The sequence below is a fragment of the Ascochyta rabiei genome, chromosome 10, assembly GCF_004011695.2.
Source record: "Ascochyta rabiei chromosome 10, complete sequence".
Taxonomy (NCBI): domain Eukaryota; kingdom Fungi; phylum Ascomycota; class Dothideomycetes; order Pleosporales; family Didymellaceae; genus Ascochyta; species Ascochyta rabiei.
Window position 1 is genome coordinate 853,148 of NC_082414.1, and position 19,301 is coordinate 872,448.

General features: G+C 52.2%; 11 protein-coding genes across 11 annotated transcripts, besides 2 other annotated features; 6 read left to right on the forward strand and 5 right to left on the reverse strand.

Annotated features, from left to right (window-relative positions):
- Positions 1 to 8: part of a tandem repeat that runs on past the window's edge.
- An 88-nt stretch (positions 9 to 96) lies between these two features.
- EKO05_0006368 (uncharacterized protein) lies at positions 97 to 918 on the forward strand (the record flags this gene model as incomplete). Its single annotated transcript, XM_059636783.1, has 1 exon — positions 97 to 918. One exon carries the CDS (start codon positions 97 to 99, stop codon positions 916 to 918), a length of 822 nt encoding a protein of 273 aa, XP_059492766.1.
- Positions 919 to 1,123: 205 nt separating this feature from the next.
- Positions 1,124 to 2,887, forward strand: EKO05_0006369 (uncharacterized protein; the record flags this gene model as incomplete). The annotated part of the gene is made up of 2 exons (XM_038940470.2): positions 1,124 to 1,566; positions 1,615 to 2,887. 2 exons carry the CDS (start codon positions 1,124 to 1,126, stop codon positions 2,885 to 2,887), a joined length of 1,716 nt encoding a protein of 571 aa, XP_038797871.2.
- Positions 2,888 to 3,653: 766 nt separating this feature from the next.
- Positions 3,654 to 5,237, reverse strand: EKO05_0006370 (uncharacterized protein; the record flags this gene model as incomplete). Its single annotated transcript, XM_038940381.2, has 1 exon — positions 3,654 to 5,237. The coding sequence occupies one exon, from the start codon at positions 5,235 to 5,237 to the stop codon at positions 3,654 to 3,656; it is 1,584 nt and encodes a 527-aa protein (XP_038797872.2).
- An 818-nt stretch (positions 5,238 to 6,055) lies between these two features.
- EKO05_0006371 (uncharacterized protein) lies at positions 6,056 to 6,571 on the reverse strand (the record flags this gene model as incomplete). The annotated part of the gene is made up of 1 exon (XM_059636784.1): positions 6,056 to 6,571. The coding sequence occupies one exon, from the start codon at positions 6,569 to 6,571 to the stop codon at positions 6,056 to 6,058; it is 516 nt and encodes a 171-aa protein (XP_059492767.1).
- Positions 6,572 to 6,727: 156 nt separating this feature from the next.
- On the reverse strand, positions 6,728 to 8,077 carry EKO05_0006372 (Non-specific serine/threonine protein kinase; the record flags this gene model as incomplete). Its single annotated transcript, XM_038946092.1, has 1 exon — positions 6,728 to 8,077. One exon carries the CDS (start codon positions 8,075 to 8,077, stop codon positions 6,728 to 6,730), a length of 1,350 nt encoding a protein of 449 aa, XP_038797873.1.
- A 1,028-nt stretch (positions 8,078 to 9,105) lies between these two features.
- EKO05_0006373 (uncharacterized protein) lies at positions 9,106 to 9,840 on the forward strand (the record flags this gene model as incomplete). The annotated part of the gene is made up of 1 exon (XM_038946093.1): positions 9,106 to 9,840. One exon carries the CDS (start codon positions 9,106 to 9,108, stop codon positions 9,838 to 9,840), a length of 735 nt encoding a protein of 244 aa, XP_038797874.1.
- A 1,176-nt stretch (positions 9,841 to 11,016) lies between these two features.
- EKO05_0006374 (ethionine resistance protein) lies at positions 11,017 to 12,646 on the forward strand (the record flags this gene model as incomplete). Its single annotated transcript, XM_038940435.1, has 2 exons — positions 11,017 to 11,653; positions 11,703 to 12,646. 2 exons carry the CDS (start codon positions 11,017 to 11,019, stop codon positions 12,644 to 12,646), a joined length of 1,581 nt encoding a protein of 526 aa, XP_038797875.1.
- A 1,103-nt stretch (positions 12,647 to 13,749) lies between these two features.
- EKO05_0006375 (Agmatinase) lies at positions 13,750 to 15,227 on the forward strand (the record flags this gene model as incomplete). The annotated part of the gene is made up of 6 exons (XM_038940637.1): positions 13,750 to 13,887; positions 13,944 to 14,037; positions 14,089 to 14,179; positions 14,255 to 14,338; positions 14,394 to 14,926; positions 14,983 to 15,227. The coding sequence occupies 6 exons, from the start codon at positions 13,750 to 13,752 to the stop codon at positions 15,225 to 15,227; spliced, it is 1,185 nt and encodes a 394-aa protein (XP_038797876.1).
- Positions 15,228 to 15,674: 447 nt separating this feature from the next.
- EKO05_0006376 (uncharacterized protein) lies at positions 15,675 to 16,163 on the reverse strand (the record flags this gene model as incomplete). The annotated part of the gene is made up of 1 exon (XM_038946094.1): positions 15,675 to 16,163. The coding sequence occupies one exon, from the start codon at positions 16,161 to 16,163 to the stop codon at positions 15,675 to 15,677; it is 489 nt and encodes a 162-aa protein (XP_038797877.1).
- A 1,328-nt stretch (positions 16,164 to 17,491) lies between these two features.
- EKO05_0006377 (uncharacterized protein) lies at positions 17,492 to 18,475 on the reverse strand (the record flags this gene model as incomplete). The annotated part of the gene is made up of 1 exon (XM_038946095.1): positions 17,492 to 18,475. The coding sequence occupies one exon, from the start codon at positions 18,473 to 18,475 to the stop codon at positions 17,492 to 17,494; it is 984 nt and encodes a 327-aa protein (XP_038797878.1).
- Positions 18,217 to 18,241: a tandem repeat.
- A 321-nt stretch (positions 18,476 to 18,796) lies between the features above and the next one.
- On the forward strand, positions 18,797 to 19,232 carry EKO05_0006378 (uncharacterized protein; the record flags this gene model as incomplete). Its single annotated transcript, XM_038940337.1, has 3 exons — positions 18,797 to 18,862; positions 18,916 to 19,026; positions 19,077 to 19,232. The coding sequence occupies 3 exons, from the start codon at positions 18,797 to 18,799 to the stop codon at positions 19,230 to 19,232; spliced, it is 333 nt and encodes a 110-aa protein (XP_038797879.1).
- Between the last annotated feature and the right edge of the window lie 69 nt (positions 19,233 to 19,301).

Here is a 19,301-nt window from a genome sequence, read left to right on the forward strand (position 1 = left end):
CGACACCACATTCTGCGACTGCGACAGCCCAACACTCCTCGTAGAGCATTATTACGGGAAACAAATCTGCGAGAACGGACTTTGGAAGCATCCAACATGGAGTCGACCACGCTGTCACCCGTGACTGTCATTGTCGACAGCATCAAGGACCAGAACATTGCTTTCACAACTCCCAGGGATGCCTCCCTTGCCTCTCTTTACAACAAACTATATGAGCGTGCTCCGTGGATCCAGAACTCCTCGTACATACTCACAACAAACTCGCGCCGAGCTGTTCGACATGGCGAGGAACCTATCTCGACCCTCCTCTCTTCGCCATCAGACACATTCGTATCGCTCCGTTTGACCGTACCTCTATGTGGTGGAAAGGGTGGTTTCGGTTCCATTCTGCGTGCACAGGGTGGCCGCATGTCATCGCGCAAGAAGAAGAATCAGGCTGATGCAAACGCTTCGTCGCGAAACCTGGATGGCCGCCGACTACGCACCGTCGCTGAAGCCAAGACCCTCGCCGAATACCTCGCAATCAAGCCTGAGATGGAGCAGCGCGAAAAAGACGAGCGAAGAAAGCGGTGGGAAGACATTGTGGCTAGTACCGAGCGAAAGCAAGAGGAGCTACAGAATGCTGGTGGCAAGGCACGACTGGATGGCAAATGGCTGGAAGACAAGGAGGAAGCCGAGAACAAGACGAAGGAGGCGATTGAGAAGATGTTGCTCGCGCAGATGGAAAGCTCGGAAGAAGACGAAGATGAGGCCAAGCCGTCCACTTCGTCGTCTAAGCCTGCGCAACAGCGAGCTATATTTGGTTGGGACGACGAGGATGATGAGTTTATGAGCGACAGCGACGAGGAAGAGGAGGTTTCTGAGGAGGACGTCAAACAAACGGAGTTTGAGGGTAAAGGGAAAGGAAAGGCAGCGTAGGCGCGCAAGCCATGGGTTTCTATGACGCATGTTTTGTAGTTGCAGTCATTACAGCATTGCTCAAGTTCAGGCGTTCTTCCAGCGATTCATCTCGATACCCGGCTTGTATACTAGCTTCGGCAAGCACAACAAACAATACACACTGTTCATCTCATTCCAGTACTCGCAACACCACCAGTATACACAATTCGAGCAATGCTCACTGATGATGATGTTGGACCCACGGATAGGGTCGCGGGCAAGTCGCCGACGGGTAAGCCTATCAAAACCAGCCCTTCCCGCATTCTTATCGGAACATGTAGCCCGCGACCCCACGACCAGGCGCATGTCATACGACTACGCGCATCCTTCGCGATTCCGTGTTTCTTATTGTTACCCAAGCCATGCTTCTTCCTTCACACTCTTCCAGACCTTCGCGATGGCTCTATCGGTCGCCAGATTCCCTGCGGTTCGCATTGCCAGCAGACGATACCCCGCACTGAGAGGCAATGCTATCTCCAGAGCTACCTTCTCAACCACACCGAGATGGCAGATCCGTACCAAAGAGATGACCGAACAGCACTTCAAAGACCTAAAGGTCAATCAAGCGCGTTTGATGGAAGACATTCACTACACTTGTAAATGGGGAACCGGGGAGCGGTGGGGCGAGTTAGTTGTTCTTGAGCTCGAAGTCACATGAGATACTAACGATCGCAGAGCCCCTACGGAGACTGGAATGTCTCGTCTTGCCCTCTCTGATGCAGATAAGGCTGCAAGAGATTGGTTTGTGGAGACCACACAAGCTTTGGGCTGCAAGACTACAGTCGATGAGATGGGGAACATATTTGCAGTTCGACCTGGATTGAAGAACGACAAGGCACCAACGTATGCAGGAAGCCACCTGGACACGCAGCCAACAGGTGGGCGCTATGATGGTATCCTGGGTGTGACAGCAGGCGTGGAAATGCTGAAAGTGCTAGCTGACAACTGGGTTGAGACTGAATATCCAGTCGGTGTTGTGAACTGGACGAATGAAGAAGGCGCACGCTTTCCAATGTCGATGGCTTCCTCTGGTGTGTGGGCGGGCTCTATACGTCTTGAAACCGCACACAACCTCCGTGAAGTACACCCAGGAACCGCAACTCAGAAGTCTGAGCTCGAACGAATCGGTTACCTTGGTACGACGCCAGCGAGCCATGAGGCCATGCCCATGGCCGCACACTTTGAGCTTCACATCGAGCAAGGCCCTCTACTTGAGATGGCTAACAAGAAAATTGGCGTAGTAACCGGCGTCCAAGCTTACAAGTGGCTCACCGTCAAAGTCAAAGGCCGCGACACCCACACCGGTACCACGGACCTCAAATCACGCGCTGATGCGCTCCTCACAGCGTCCAAGATGATTTTGCACTCCCACAAACTAGCGACTGCTCATGGCGCTCTCGCATCAACAGGTATCCTCAACCTCAAGCCTGGCTCCACCAACACTGTTCCAGGCGATGTGACGTTCAGTCTGGATATCCGAGCAAAGAAAGACGCCACAGTCGCTGAGCTTAAAGCTCTTGTTGAGCAAGACTTCCCTAAGATCGCAGCAGGCGAAGATATCGACGGTCTGAACCACGGCTGCACTCCAGGCCTGCCCCTCTCCGTCACCATAACCGAAGACTTCGACTCGCCCGCCACAACGTTCCACTCTGACTGCATTCATGCGGTTCGCCAATCTGCTTCCTCTGTTCTAGGACCCAACAGCCAGAACCTGGTTATGGAAATGACATCTGGTGCAGGACATGATAGTGTATACGCAAGCAAGCGATGCCCTACGAGTATGATATTCGTGCCATGTAGAGAGGGCGTTAGCCACAATCCGAGAGAGTTCTGTGAGGAGGTGGATTGCGCATTGGGTGCTCAAGTCTTGTTGGAGAGTGTGGTGAGGTTCGATCGGATGAGAGATGAGAGGAGGGTTACTTGGAAACAGGAACCTTATACGCTCTGAGTCGGCCTTACTGCTGATACGAATATAATGAAATACGAACTTTTACGTAAAAGCGTGTGCGAAAGAATGCTTGTATGTACGGGGAGCGAGAATCCTGGGCTTGCTGTCAAAGACCGTATACTGAAGACATGGCATGTCCCGAAACTGCTCCCCCAACAATACTCCGCTAGAGTTGATGCTTTACTGAACACCTCTTTTTCCAGCAATTACGTTTCGATTTTGCAGCGGCACAGTCAGAATGCTGCATTGCATCGTCTGCCACATTCGGCTGCAGTTTTTAAAGGTGGGGATGATCACATGGCAGGTGCGAGGCTGAGCTGCGCACCTCACCCATATCCACCCTCTTTAATTGTCTGATGGACTAATTGCACATCTGCTATGCTCCAAGTCCACTCTCATCTCATCACCGCTTGTGTCTTCCTCACAGTCACGACGTCATTCCTGCTCACCGGAAAGAAAGCGCCACTTGACCCGGGCAAAATTCATCGCGGTCTGAAATATGGCTTCAAATTTTGCTAATAACTGAAGTAATGTTGTAGGCCACGCCTTACCTACAAAGCTGCAGTCTTTTGCAATGTCAATTTGCATTGGTCTGTGGAGCTTCCTGCACTACATCGGTGCGCGACGTCACAAGAAGCATGTCACGAACCAGATGACTCACATGGGGAATATCATGAATAACGAAAATACAGACAATGTGTTGGTATCCATACTCTCCCTCTGCAGATCATGGTTGCCAGGTCCGACGAAATCTCCAAAGACGGCGCTACTCCTCGAATTGACGTAAAAAGGCGTCCGCCTCCGACCACGCGTGCTCAATAGTTTCTTTCCTGCCACTTCTCAATTCGAACTTAACCTTCAGATTCTTCGGTCGGATGACTAGTCCATCTGTCCAACCGTTCCAATCATGCGAAGGTAAGCTTCCTGTGCGCTTGATGTCGAAGGCCCACACTAATTTTGCAAAATGTATCCTCATACTGTTTTCGGCAAACTTCTGGCCAGGGCATACGCGGCGGCCAGCGCCAAATGTGTAGTTCATCCGTCGACCCTTTATGTCTTGCGATCTCACAGATGCACCGCGACCGTATTCATCCTGCATGTAACGATCAGGATTGAACGTCGCAGGCTCATCATAGAATGACTCATCATGGTTGATCCGCCAAGCGTTGATTATAATGTCAGTATTGGTTGGGATGGTGTAGTCTCCATATGTATCCGTGGCCGTCGTGTTGTGCGGAACACCCAGTGGTATAATGGGCCGATGTCTCAGGACCTCCAACATACAAGATCTGATGTACGACAGATTGTCTATATCATCCTTGTTCGGCATTCTCGAAGTTCCACAAATGCCATCGACTTCTTCTTGTGCTTTGGCCAGCACGTCTGGGTACGCAGCCATAGCCATGATGAAGATCATGATCGAGCTCGCGGAGGTCTCCGCGCCGCCTTCGAGCAACACACCAGAAAGATGAGAAAGATGCTTGTCGGTGTACCGCTCTTTTACTTGGGTTTTGAGAACCGTCGCTAAGAAGCAGTCTTTTCCTTTTCCCTCAGTCAACCTCTCCCTGGTCTCGCTCAAAAGCGTACCATATACCCGCTCTTGCTCATTTCGGATCAGCAAGGCCCTGTCCTTCCAGCCTTTCCACGGTGTCAAATAGTCCGGCACATTGGCTAGGAACGGAAAGCTGTTAAGTGGAGGGTACGACGTGGCTCCAAGAGACGCTGCCCATTGCGCCTCAACCTTGAAGAAACTGTCGAGTTTCCCACCAGGCTCCATCGTCTTACCGCGCCTGCCAAACACCGTCGCAAGAATCGTCGCACCAAAGCTTCGATCGACGTGGCGTTCGAAGTCCTCTGGTTGATGCATCATGTCGTATATCATCTGCGTCGACTCGGCATCCTGAACAGGCTTCATCTTATCAGTCCGATCGCCGCCCAGGAACTCCACAAGTCGCTTCCGTTGCCCTCTCCATTGGTCTCCATAGACGCTCAGAGCAGGGTTCTCACCATTTGGCACCACAATATCGCACACGGGGATTGAAGGTCGAGAAGAGTAAATGGAACCTTTCTGCTCGATTAGATCGCGCACTGCTTCCCAGGTGTTGAGGACCACAAGGTTCTGGCGGCCAAGCTTGAGGCCAGTGAGGGCCCCGAATTGACGTGCATACTCGGTGAATTTGAGCTCAGGTCGACTCACGGGGAGTTGGTGCAGATTACCAATGAATGGAGCGGTCTTGGGGCCAGGGGGATAGCCAGCGGGACGAGCTGAGAGTTTGCTGTAACGGTATAGACGGACGAATACGAGGATAAAGGACGCCACGAAAGCGACTTGATATAAATGAAGCGCCATAGTCAGATCAGTACGAAACTCAACGTGCTACGACGAATGATTAGTGCGATGGGAGACAATCCAGCGTCCCATTCTTGTAGCCTTACTTATACATCCCGCAATCTCTTCAGCCTTGTGCGGGGCAGTAGCACGTCAACACACACACCACGCATGTTGTAGCGGGATCTGTTCATTTCATGCCATCTCCAGCCTCCGGCTGTTCACAGTCCTGCGACATTGTCCAGCAGAGAAAGGATCCACAACACAGACATGCGCGCCCACTATCAAGCTGCCTGATTCAAGCTATCGGTGACAGGGCTCCTCGCATGTCCCAATACGAGACGGCCCCTCGATAGTGGGTGGATTGAGCTGGCAGGTACCGAGTGGGTGGGTTCACATGCATACTGCGACCAATCGAACGCAATCTTCATGCGTAGTAATATATTGCCTTGCGAGAAGGGTGTGCTTCTGTAAGCATACACAAGGATGTGTGGGAGCAGCCATGTATCCCAAGTAAGCTAATTGACAGGCCTGGACTCCCCCCACTACAGTCGAGTGGAACGAGCCTACACACTTGCCTTCTACGTGCGTTATGCTATCAGCGTGACATGTACATGAACAGTTTATAACCAATTCTGATTGCCGTTTGCCGAATACGTGAAACTGAGAAAGTGGGCGGTTGGAGGATGAGGTGACGTTGCGCACATGCTGCACAAGGTGGATGATCGAGCATGCTGAACCTCGGCCTTGCCAGTTCAGGGATCGCGAGTGCGAAGCAAGTCAATACACCAGGCAAGAGCATCTACTATCTAGAAAATGGATAGCTATGTGTAGCCATGTCACGTCGCAAGCTTGTCCGTCATCCTCTTTCTGATAGCGGATTCCAGCTCCTCCAACGTCTCCAGAAGCTCAATTCCATATCTCGCACAAACGATCTGCACATTACCCCTCTTATAGAATCCTTTCGGACAACATACAACAGCTTTCCCGGTACCAGCATACATTCCTAACTCAAGCAACGTAATAGGCGTCAATGTGCCAGGCTTAAAGTAGAACGCAATAACATCAGCTAATTTCGCGTAGTCCATTTCCCATTCGACCTGCTCCTTGAATCTCAGATCCGAAGCATCTTCGACCCAAGTGCTGTCCCAGGCATCACAGCGCGGATTGATGACGGTGACTGGGAGGTCTACGAGGGAACGCGCGAGGCTGGTCTGCCAGTCGTTGGCAGGGTCAGGTTCGATGCTGCCGTACAGAATGACGGAAGGTCGGTTGAGTGTTGGACGAGCTGGGGGTTTGTAGACGAGTGCTTTCGAGTCGGTTTCGGACATTCTTGATTGTGATGTTTGGGTCATGTCTTCGTGGTGGCCTTCCCCGACTTTCCGTTAGCTCTTCACTAGCGCAAGGTCTCACTCTTGTCTCTTGTGCGTCTCTTAGCATCGATGTTTCAACAACCAGTACTTCATCAGATTTTCATTTCAATATACACCGGCCTTGGTCCAGTTTTCAATTTAATCAGATATCTTCTTGCGTGTCTGACGCAACTTCTTGATGCGCTCGATCTGATCATCCATGTGGGGAATCGCAAGCGAAGCCAGCTTCGAAGCCTTGGGACGATATGCGATTGGCTTCCAAAGCTGTGCATACCAATAGCCAAGACGCGCACTGTACGGCTGATAATCGATCGGTACGTGCAGGTCGTGCTCTTTGCACAAGACTGCCTTGGCTACATGAATTGGCCTGAAAACGGTTGGTATACGTTGCCGCCAGTATTCCGACATCCATTCTCGCTTGTCTTCAAGGTCGGGATATGGCTTAGCTTGTGCTTTCCTTTCCAGAACAAAAGCCTCTTGCGACTGTATTGGGTGAATGCCAAGTGCCATGAACTGCAGCGTGGCACCGAGACCCCATATGTCTGCGGAGGGCTGGACAGGAGCGATCTGCTCCAGTTTTGGTGGCGCGTACTCAGGAGTGCCATCAAAGCCTTGTGCGCGCTGACCCGTTGGTGTTGGCCAAGTTGTGAGCCGGGCGAAATCCGAAAGTTTGAAGATAGGTTCTTCGGGTAGTGTCTCGTGTTCAGTATGGCCCGGCGGCGTGACCACTAAGATGTTGGCTGGCTTGAAGTCGTTGTGGACATAGCGGATACCGCTACCAAGCTCGTGATGGATGTAGTTCAGGGCTAGTGCCATATCTCGGAAGAGCTTCCATATTGTGACCTCTGATACGTGCTTAGGCTTGCGTTCCGATGCCTGCTGCGCGCACCAAGACTCCCGGTAGCTGATCAGGTCACCGAGTTCACAGACTGGGAGAAATATTGCAGGTCCGCAAGGCCACCAACCTCCAGTTGCGTGGCACATATCCAGAATATGATCGTGCGGTTCGAGTAGGCAAAGATTCTTGACCTCTTGCACTAGGCCATTACGTGCTGAGATCGAGTTGTTTCGAGGTATTTTTACAGCGATGCACTTGCTCTGCTGCTTCCGTGACTGATAGAGGTACACTATACCATCTCCACCCTCACCTAGCACCCGCTCCTGAATCCAGTGCTTGTGAAATAAATTGTATAACGTTATGTCTTTTGTCTCTTTCTTTGTAGCCTTTGAAAAAAGCGGGATTTTTGAGGGTTTGTTTGCTTCAACCTGCTGTTTGGATGTGTCGTTCAGCACCGAATCTGTCGCATGTTTGGTCACTTCCTTGTCGATCGACCGGCGATCTTCACAAATGGGGTAAATAGTTGTCTGAGTAGACATCGTCTGCGTGGCGCCTTCCTGAGCCATGATTGACCGGCAACGCTTTGGCTCAGCATAGGCCTTGAGCATATCGAAGGCTTCTTGGATTAGTAGGACTGCCCAGAAAAGCATCTGTCGACTTTAGACACTTTGCAGTTGAGGATGACAATCCAATTTGTGTGGGATCGTTGAGCAGTGCGCGAAAATCAAGTAGTAGTCTTTGACCAAACCGACCACACGTTGTTGAAAAGCACAGTCCGTGAACAGTGTTTTTTAGCACGCTGGCCCGAACTTAGACAAAGGGTATACACAATACAGTGATAAAGGTGGCTCCCAAAGGCTTCATGTACCAGTCAAGCTCTCCAGGAACGCAGTTTCGAAGCATGTCGTATGACTACGATCTGTTGCTCTTGACATCCTGACGCATCATGCTCCTATAAGATATACAACTGTGAAAAGAGACAGGTGCTTTAAATACAAGTCACTGCCCTTGAGACAGTCGCGTTCGAATCCGAAACCGTCCCTTTGTTGCTCTACCTGTAAACGTATTGGAGTCTTGTGCGTCCAGAGCTTATGAGATTCCTGACGCACAAAAATAGAATTAGAACGTTCTAGCGTCTAACCTCGCGGCGTGAGGTTTTTTATCTGATATCGTTATCATGTGCTCTCTAAGAGCTCATATTCTTGTAAAGTAGCACGCTGATGTGCTGTTTGGATCGCTTGTGAGTTTTGCAAATTAGGTACTACCACGTCGCTGTGAAGAACGTTTCTCAAGTGCTACCAAGTTGCTGAACTCCAATTGCGAAAGAGTCGTAGCCCCAGTACTCGTTCAGCGATTAAACATATTCGTCGCATTTTCCATGAACATTTAGCACCCAAGGCGTCGTGTATCCACTCAGATTTCACAACAAAATCGTGATCGAATGCCACTCGCCACGAACGAACCTCACTGCGCAACGAACGCTCTTGCCTCTTGCAATCCAACTGCGACTTCCGCCTGGTGCCTTCACTTGCGCTTACTTACTGTGTGAGTGGGGTAGACAAACGGTCGAGTCGGTCGATCACCTTCGAGACCCTGCCCTTCACATCGCAGTGATCATCTCCAAACCACACACGGCGCCGACAATAAATTTGACTCAAGCATAACGATGCGACTCACCATGACCGTCCTTGCTGGGCTCGCCTTGGTTGCACTCGCTCTGGGCGCACCTGCCGACTTGGGTAACCCACACTCTAGCACCGGCTCCACTACTGCCTGGGAGAATACGCAAACACAGGAGTATCACTGCGAGGGCAACGACATTGTCCGCTGTGAGACCACCCCCGGAGGTTTTTGCTTTGCTATGGACCTCTGCGAGGCATACTGCTTCCACCACGACAGCGGCGCTTCATGCGTTGACTTGGGTGCGCCTGCTGTCGAAACTTCCAACAACGTCGAAATCACCGCTCGGAAGACCTCCATCTCAGTAACAGGTGTAAACGTCGCCGCCAGGGATGCTTCATCTCAAGAGGACATGCACTATACCTGTTCCCGAAACCGCGCCAGCGTTCTGATCTGCAAATACGGCTTCTGTTCCATAGACCACTACTGCAGAAGCGGCAACGAATGCAAGGACGACTGTAGTTGCTGCAAGAGCGCGTTTCCCTCGGTTCAGGGTGCTAAGTCTGAAGTTCGGATCGTACCTAAAGACGCGGCTATCAGTCTCGCTGCAAGAGGTCGCAATCCGAAGGAGAGCGCACTCTACGTTTGCTCCAAGGACCGCGCCAGCGTCCTCAAGTGTAGGCATGGCTTCTGCGCTACTGATTACTATTGCGAAAACACCATACGTGCATCGACAAACCTGCACGCTGCAAGAAAGTCCGTGATGCTGGAGACTGAGGTTGATGACTGTTGAAGCGTTGGTCGTCAAACACTGCTACGAATGATAAAATGGCAGCACGAACAGTACTGCTGGCAGCATTGGCTCAGGAAGAATGCGTACTCGTGAGAACCAACGACTAGGAAAACATTGACGGAAGAGGGAACATGTACGGAGAGACATAAGATATCAGAATGCAACGAAATCACATGTGGTGCACGCAATTCCCAATTTGCACGGTCTATGTCGAGCTGACTGCAGCATTTTCTACAGTTTCAAGTGTCCGATGAAGGTCAACGGCGAAGGAGAAAGAGTGAAGTTGAGGTGGGGAAGGCACTCGGACCACGCGGCGCTTTTCAGGTCAACAGCCTCAGACCCCGCCCTCATTCAGTTGCCGTCCTCTTCCCGCTGTGCCCGCTCAGCCAGTTCTTTGGCGGTATGTGCTACTGTCTTGAAGGTGGGGCCAGTCGCCTTGCAGGACGGAGAACAACTCTGTAGCCTCGTACTCAGCCCAGACACAGAAGAACAGCGGGCAGTTCGAAGACGGCACATATCACCTAAGACTGACCACAGCTCTCGGGCGTTTTCGCTCGAAGAGCAGTAGCGATATACAACGTTGCGCTCCCACGTACACGCTGTCTCATGTCAGGTCGCACATGCGCTCTTGGACAGTTAATGGAGCATTGGTCTACGGTCTCTAAGAGCAGTCAATTCCAGCTCCTCCAACCAGTATCGACAATCTACGCCTTGTCCCGCAATTCTGATTGGCCTTATTGAGGCATGGCCCGAGTCACGTACAGCTTACCGAGGGCACTTAGTCAAGGCCAAATAGACGCATGTTGATAAGGCTACCGCAGCACTACAGACCTAGTCACAAAAGTTCGACATCACTGTTAATCTAGTTTAGTTTCTTATGCAGCATGCTTTACCCGCTCCACCTACGTTGTCCAACGGATTGAGATCTCTGCGATAACACCTGCAAAAGACCGTCACCGTGTATTGTCATCGGCATTGTCATCCCGCTGTATCAACATCCACTTCAACGCGATCGGGAACTTGAGCTGCATGAGCAGCATGACGCTCCGCTTGCTCTTCTCGTTGGAATAGGGAGAGACTCCACCATATTCAGGATCGTCTTACATACATTTGAAATCCCTCTACCCTCTTCCAAATCACTCTTTCCAACCCAACCTCTCCTTCATTTTTGTCATCATGGAGAACGATGACAAGGCTCCGTCTTGGATTCCAAGACTGTTCAAAACAACTTCGAGTACAAAGGCAGGCATGAAACCAAACGAAAGGTCACCCCTCCTTCCGCCATCACAGCAGGAGGAGTGGTCGACGGCCGAAAGCTACGAGCTCGAAGATGGTTCTAACACCAGGCTTCAGCTTGTGCTGCAAGAGTTTTGGGTGTTGTTCAAGGGATCCATCCCGGTGGTCCTAGCATACGCCCTTCAGAACTCCCTGCAGACAGTGTCAGTGCTGATTGTAGGGCGCCTGTCACCAGAAGCTCTTGCGACAGCTGCATTCTCCTACATGTTCGCTATGGCTACCGGATGGCTCGTTGCTCTTGGAGGCACTACGGCAATTGACACCCTTGCCTCTGCAAGTTTTACAGGAAGCAAGAATCGCCACGATCTAGGTATCATCCTGCAGCGCGCTTTCGTGGTGCTCTTACTGTTCTACATACCTATTGCTATCCTTTGGGTTTGCTCGGCTCCATTGTTCAGGGCTTTGGGTCAAGAGGAGTACATTGCACGAGATTCAGCAAAGTTTCTTACAGTCCTCGCTCCAGGTGGAATCGGCTATATCTTCTTTGAAGCTCTGAAGAAATACATGCAAGCCCAAGGTACGTTCATCTTCCTTCACACAATGTCTTCGCCTGCTGACAAGTCAAGAAATCATGCGGCCAGGTACCTACGTCCTCTTGATCACTTCCCCACTCAGTGCAGGACTGAACTACCTCTTCGTTTACACCTTTGATATGGGGCTCCTCGGCGCACCGCTCGCTACCGGAATTGCCTATTGGGCTTCATTCCTACTTCTCCTCGCATATGCACGCTTTGTCAATGGATGGGAATGCTGGGGAGGGTGGGATCGCAAGTGCTTGCAGAATACCTGGGTCTTTGCACGCCTAGCCTTTCTTGGTGTCATCCATGTCGGCACTGAATGGTGGGCATTCGAAATTGTCGCTCTGGTTGCAGGAAAGCTCGGGACAATACCGCTGGCTGCACAGAGCGTCATTATGACCACCGATCAGGTCATGAACACAATTCCGTTTGGAGTCGGAGTCGCTACATCCTCACGAGTCGGTAATCTTCTGGGTGCTCGCAACGCCAAAGGCGCCGCAAGAGCAGCTAACACGGCAGCAGTTTTGAGTATGGTTCTGGGCGCACTCGTTCTGGCTGTTCTCATGGGAGTCAAAGACTTCTACGCAAAGATTTTCAACGACGACATCGAGGTCATTCGGCTGACTGCGAAAGTCATGCCGTATGTGGCTCTCTTCCAGATTGCAGATGGACTCAACGGAAGCTGCGGCGGGGCTCTGAGGGGTATGGGCAGACAACACGTCGGAGCGACCGTCAATATTGTCAGTTATTACTGTGGAGCTTTGCCACTCGGCATCTGGCTTGCCTTCAATGGTTGGGGGTTGGCCGGCTTGTGGGTCGGCCAATGCATTGCTCTCTATCTCGTAGGCTTTGCCGAGTGGGCCATCGTGGCGTGGAGCAACTGGGATCACCAAGTCAAGAAGGCTTTTGAGAGAATGGATTCGGATGACCGTGCAGAGTTGGGCGTCTCGGAAGAAGTCGTAACGAACACCATTCACAACCAGAGATTGTAGATAGATTGCTGGTGTTGAGAAACCAGAGAAGCGAATCGGAGAATTCTTAAGCATTAGCAACGCTTCTTAGACATTAGAGATAGATAGGAAAACCGGGGACTTCATGCAGCTGTTGTTGAGTACCATCCCTATGGAGTTAAGCGTGCCTTGTATCTAGACCCTTGTCCTCGAACGACACTTCATCCAGATTCCACCTCCGCAAACTCCGCTGCTTTCCCCACACTTCAACGTTGTCGCTAAGCAACGAGCCGATGACATGTCTTACATGAGTATGGGGAACAGCATGCACGCCCACGTATCTTATTGTGGTCCGCACAGACCTGACCTGTCATTGTCCGGGGCGTGACCTCATCGCCCGATAGTAAGACGCATCAACGAAGCGCGCCCCAAGGGGATCATCCGAACCTAGCTCCAATCAGCCTGAGATGTTCTTCTAATCTTTACAAAACCGTGTGACGACTTGGAGCACTATTGGCTACACGCAAAGCCTGCACAAGCGCCCCAAGAGAACGACTTGCATGTAGACCTTGTCCAGTTCAGATAAGGCTATCTGCCGAGATACAGAATGGTGAGTTGCGTAGTTACGGCATCGCCTGAAGGCCTTCTCATTGGTGTCTTGTGCAGTCCCCAGCGTCATTGCACATGGGCGGGGTCGAAGCCACCTCTTTGCTGTTCGATCTTGCTGGGAATTGGGTGCAAGGTGAAGGTAAAAATCAGTACCTAGATGGTCTCAGGAGGTACTTGTTTATTCGAGTCTCTCCAGATTCACATTGATGGAATTTTCGAATGACTCAACCCCTATCGCAGGCAGCACGTCCTCTCGAAGATCGCAAAAAACAACTCCAATTGTCCGCCGGCCTATGATGTCGATACTACATGCTCGTCGGAAGCTTTTAGCCAAATGCAGGTATAACGGTACAGAATCTGCATAGTTACGTCGCCAGGGTAGCTTCGAGCTGTTTACCTAACAGGACCTGGTCAACAGCCGGTGATACGGATGGTCTGAACGACTCCCAGCTATATACTGCGACGTCCCGCTCGACTCACTTGCGATCCTACTATCTGCGTCCTCAAAATTTGCCTCACATCAACTTTTCGCAACTATGAAACTTTCTTCAGCTTTGCTCAGCTTCGCAGCTGCTGTAGCCGCACATGGCGACCACGACCACGACCAGGAGCCATTGTCTGGCCCACATGAGGGATTGTGGTACAACACACTTCCTGGTGATGGCGGCAAACAGGTTCGTTGTCCTGCGTTATCAGGAAGGTGCTTCGACAAGAATTGACATCCACGAAGGCCGATTCTATCTTCAGTGGAATTTCCACCTTTGGTCGTCTCCCATACCACCCGTGTCTTTCCAGCAAGGTTGACTTTGACATTGCCTTCATCGGTAAACGCCATTTCCGTGCCCGTAAGCCACTTGGCCACTGACAACCCTAAGGCGCACCCTTTGACACTGGCACATCATACCGCCCAGGAGCCCGTTTTGGACCCAGCGGGATCAGACAAGGTTCTCGCCGTCTCAATCTCTAGTATGTCTCCTTGAAGCATCACACGCTTACTTTTGGTCCGCTTGGGCACAAAGGCTCACGCAGGATTGGATTTAGTGGCGGATACAATGTTCCCTTGAAGGCGAACCCTTTCAACTCATGGGCGAAGGTTATTGACTGCGGCGACATCCCGGTCACTTCGTAAGGGTCTCACCATTCCTCAGTTTAAAACGATGAGTATTGACACAAGCGATAGGTACGACAACGGTTATGCGCTTCAGCAAATTGAGGAAGGCCACAACCTTCTTCTGAGCCGAGCACCACACACTCATGCCGACAAGCCTGGACCCTCCAAAAAAGGAACAACACTGCCTCGCTTGATCACTCTTGGAGGCGACCACACCATCACCCTGCCACTTCTGCGCTCCATCAACCGCAACTATGGCCCCGTCAGCGTCATCCACTTTGACAGCCATCTCGACACATGGAAACCCAAGGTTTTTGGTGGCGCACCCAGTGAGCAAGCAGCGATCAACCACGGCACTTACTTCTACCACGCTGCGCAGGAGGGCCTCCTGGCCAACGACACCAACATCCATGCCGGCATCCGCACGACGCTGTCTGGACCCTCTGACTACGAGAACGACGGCTACTGCGGTTTCCAGATTGTTGAAGCTCGCGAGGTTGACAGGATTGGCACCGACGGTATCATCAAGAAGATCAGGGAGAGAGTCGGTACTGAGAAGCCCGTCTACCTCAGCATCGATATTGACACTCTCGATCCTGCCTGTAAGTTCCTTCTGCCGTCGACCCTCTGCTTCACAGACACTAACGTTTGATGACAGTCGCCCCTGCCACAGGTACTCCTGAGACGGGCGGTTGGACGACCCGCGAGCTCCGCACCATCATCCGCGGCCTCGAGGGCATCAACCTCATCGCTGCCGACATTGTCGAAGTCGCCCCAGCTTACGACACCAACGCTGAGCTGACCACCATGGCTGCTGCCGACACTCTGTACGAGGTCATGACCTTGATGGTCAAGAAGGGCCCCCTGAGTGAGCTGGGCAAGCAGGAGACCATTGAGCTCTGAGTCAAGTGATAAGCCACGGTCCGCGGACTCGGGCCATAGACCCACTAGGCAAGCTGACCCCCTCTCCTTCCTCCCCTTTAGATGTAGAACTCTGTGTCCTAGGCTGATTTGTAGTGCAGGGGTATGTCGAGCAAGAGCTCCAGCAATGAAAGTGTGAGGCGTGATATCGCAAGGTAAGAGTCAAGATGACGTCAAAGTAAGGCACTCGTAGATGTGCGTTGCAAAGTATGCTTGATAGTAGAATCTCGAATTATGTTATTAAGTAGCGGGGGGTATTCCTTTTTCCCATCCTTCCTGGTCGTCACCAAGCTCCATGCTCTTTTTTCCATCAACGCCTCCAAGTTCCCAGACCAGACAAAGTCAAATGGTATATCGCGGAACCGTAGTCCAAATCCAGCGCTCGCAAATGTAAAATCACTTTTGGGGTTTCCTCCTTGATCGCTCTGCTTAGTAGCCGACACCGTATGCAGCCCTGTAGGCAGCGTTGACGCCTCGGTGGTGCTCGACCACCTTGGTCTTGAGCTGCTTCCAGTGCTTGGAGAGGTTGGTGGGCTGCTTGGGCGCGGCCTGCTCGTTCCTGGGCTCCTCGATGGAGTGGCGGGGAGTGGAGGATGTGGAGCCGCGGGGAGAGTTGCAGCGCGAGGCACCGGGGGAGTAGTAGGCGGTGTAGGCGGCGTTCATCTCATCGTGGTGGTTCTTGATGGCGGTCCACAGCTTGTTGGCGTTGGTCTTGGGCTTGGGGGCTCCGACCATGCCGGCGACGACTGAGTTGTTGCGCGATGTCTCGAGCGAGGCGGGGGTGGAGGCTGTGGGTGTGAAGGTCGAGCCGTAGTAGGCGGAGTATGCCTGGTTCACGCCCTCGTGGTGTGCCTTGGCGTGAGCAACAAAGGAGGAGAGGATGCTCTGCCTCTTCTGGGTGCTTGCGGTGGAAGACATTGTTTTGATTTGGGGTGTTGACTTGATTTGGTAGTCGAGGATGTTTGATGGTAGTAGTCGATTTGATTCGAGGTAGTAGATCGAAGTCTGATGCTTTGAAGTGATGCTTGAGTTGTGTGATACTCCCTCAGACCCGCGACCCACACTCTTATATACAAAGTCCTCACCACGGCTCCTGGAAAACCGTGACACCTGCCAAGTATCGTCAGTCACACGCCGTTCACCTCATTTTGCAACAGAATTTTACTCAGCACGCCTTGCGCATGTTGCCATCCATGGAAAACATTGTCTTATGACATCTTGGTCACCTCTCAGCCAATGAGACGGCTCACATGCTTTGCCAAACAGTGGATTTCTCAGCGACAAGGCGCAGAGGCGTCCGTGCGGCTACCGGAGAGTCTCATGAGGTGACATGCAACCCATGGCTTTCGCGCAGGGCGTATGTCGGCGCCCTGTAACATTGCGCTTGCAAAACACGCAAAACGTACGCAAACCTGAACGCATCGCGTCCGTGCACCTTTCCCGCAAGCGCTTCTCCGTCGGCGATCTGCCGCCGCACATTGAAAATAGCTCGAAGTTGGCTTTGAGTACGTAAAGGCCAGTCAGAGTCTTCGTGTCAATGCCTTTAGAGGTTTAACGACTTCACTTAACGGCATCGCGTTAGAAATCTCTGCCTTTGCACACTCCATCCAACCACGCTCGTGCGCCCCCCTGGCGGTTACAAGTTTCCCGTCGCTTCTCGTCGGCCCACATCCGCGCCGCAAGCATCGTGTCGGTCAACTGGTCTAGAAGCCACGCCTTGCACGAGAAGCTTGTTGTTGCATTGTGTGTGGGTGCTTGTACGTAAAATTGAGCGTTATAATTATGGGATGCTGCCTTTGGAGGCATAGAGGGTGCCTTTGGAGGTAAAGTGGGGAAAATTTGCTGTCTCACCGTCGCACACACGGTGTGGATTGCGTGAGGGTGTTGAGGGAGGATCGCGAGATTGGATGCGATCGTGAGATCGCGCCTTAGTTGAGGAAAATTGAGTCGGTCCACGCTCTCGCCGTTGTATCGTGGGTTTCTTTCCGGTAACAGGCCATCCCCGGATTGCTGGAGTAGCTTGGTTTTCTTTGTCTTCCCGCCTGTATATCTGCTATGCGCTCGTCCTTCCACAACTCTGGACCTCTGTAGTATCTCCGCCTACACTGTACACAATGCACCAACTGCATCTTCTGTGTCGCGGCTTTCGCGATATTGGAGATGGTGCGCTACTGCGCGCATGCACCAACTGCATCTTCTGTGCCCATTGCATACCATAAGCCTTACTCTCCTGTGTTTACGGGCTTTCAGGCACTCCACCTCATAAACCCAAAGATCGCGTTGATCAGCACCCCCATGACCACAGCCAACTGCCTCCTCCGCGACCAGACTCCGTCTTCTCTAAATCCCCATATCAGCGCGCCCAGCGGCCAAAAGAACCCCGTCATGTAACCCCACAACATGTCGTCCAGACCACCCTCCTCCACAGCAAACCCTGCGCCCCACCCCGCGTCCGCTTCGCCAGCCAAGGCTGGCAATGGATCTGTGGCTGTGCTGTCCAGCCATCGGTCTTCGAGGACGCGCATCTCGGCGGGTGAAGGCATGGTGTCGGGGGTATGGGTAAAGGAGAGGTTGGTCTGGAAGTGTGAACGCAGGCTTGCTACTTCTTGTGCTGTGAAGCCTGAGGCGAGGAGGCGGTCGAAGCCTTGTGGCGCTGGGGTTGTTGTCGAGGAACCTCGCCGTTGGGCGGCATTGTTGTTGCTACTGTGTGCACCGCTACTAGAGCGGCGATGGCTGGCTGAGCCTTGCGCTGCCTCGTACTGTGTCTTGAGCGACGTCTCGGTGTTCTGCGCCAGAGTAGCCTCGCTATCCAACTCGGCTGGGGTGAGCGCGTCACCTAACGAGCAGTGGATGTAGAACTTCTTCGCTTCAGAGGGTGCTGTCGCGCCATATTCTGCTGCTGGCGTGTTCCGTGCTGGCTGCTTCCCTTTGCTCTTGCTGCCTGGCTCATGTTGATCGTATGTGTCGTCGCGCGGCGGCGGCGGCGGAGGTGGAGGTAGTCTTAGGGACGTCGATAATGGCGCAGTGTCTGTGAGCACCTTGCCAGCGTAAATAAGGCGTAGACGTGCTGAAGCCTGATCAGGCGGCAGGTGTGATCGAATAAGCTGCTTCAGGGAGAGCGTCGGTGTAAACCTCGGCAGAGGTATCGATAGGGACAGATCTGGTATCGAGGCGGAGAATCGTATGATCAGATACACAATCTGCTCAGGGAGCAGCGGTATGGTCGTCATGTCGGAGCTCGTAGGGGTTGGTGGTGTGCTATGCGGAAAGGAGACGCAGCTGGATGGCTGAGCTGCTGATGAAGTATGTCGAGTCTGTGACCACGCATGATTGGTGTTGAGGACAGTGCGCACTAAGGCTGCTTGGAGATCATGGTGGAGAGAGGTTGTTGATCAGCTGCGGAGCTGCCACGAGAGCGAAGCTCGGCACGACCAACGCTGAGGTCATAGCTCCATGAGCCTCATGTACCCCAACTTTGGTCCGTCGTACCCCAAGCCTCTTTGCTTTTGAAAGTTCGACGTTCTTTGAAACACCCTCTCCCAAAGCTCGCTATGACCATCATACATATTGTCTTCTTCGAGTGGAAGTCAACTGCAAGTCACGCTCAAGTAGAGGAAGTGGGTACCACCGTCAGATGACGTTCACTCCAGTACTAAGTGCAAATATTTAGGCATGCAGTCGTATGCTCGCATTGCAAGATAAGTGCTTGAGTGCAAGTTCTCAGAAGCCGTACATCAAGTCCTTCTCAGGTGGGAGGAACAACAGCAACGAAGGCCATGCAGTGAGTGCGTCTCTGCGATTCGAAGGTTCTTTGGATTAACGGGTGCTCAGAGCCCCTTCACACATGGCTTCGTAGTAGAGTTTGAGAGCGAACAAGATCGAGACTACTACGTGAGCAAGGACCCCGCGCATCAAGACTTTATCAAGTTTGCTGGAGAGCTGCTGCAGAATGTGAAGGTGCTAGACTATGAGCCTGGAAAGCTGTAGCATCGTGTTGAAGTATATACTATCTAGTGCATCTCAGGAAGACAAGTCTAAAGCTACCACGTCAACGCC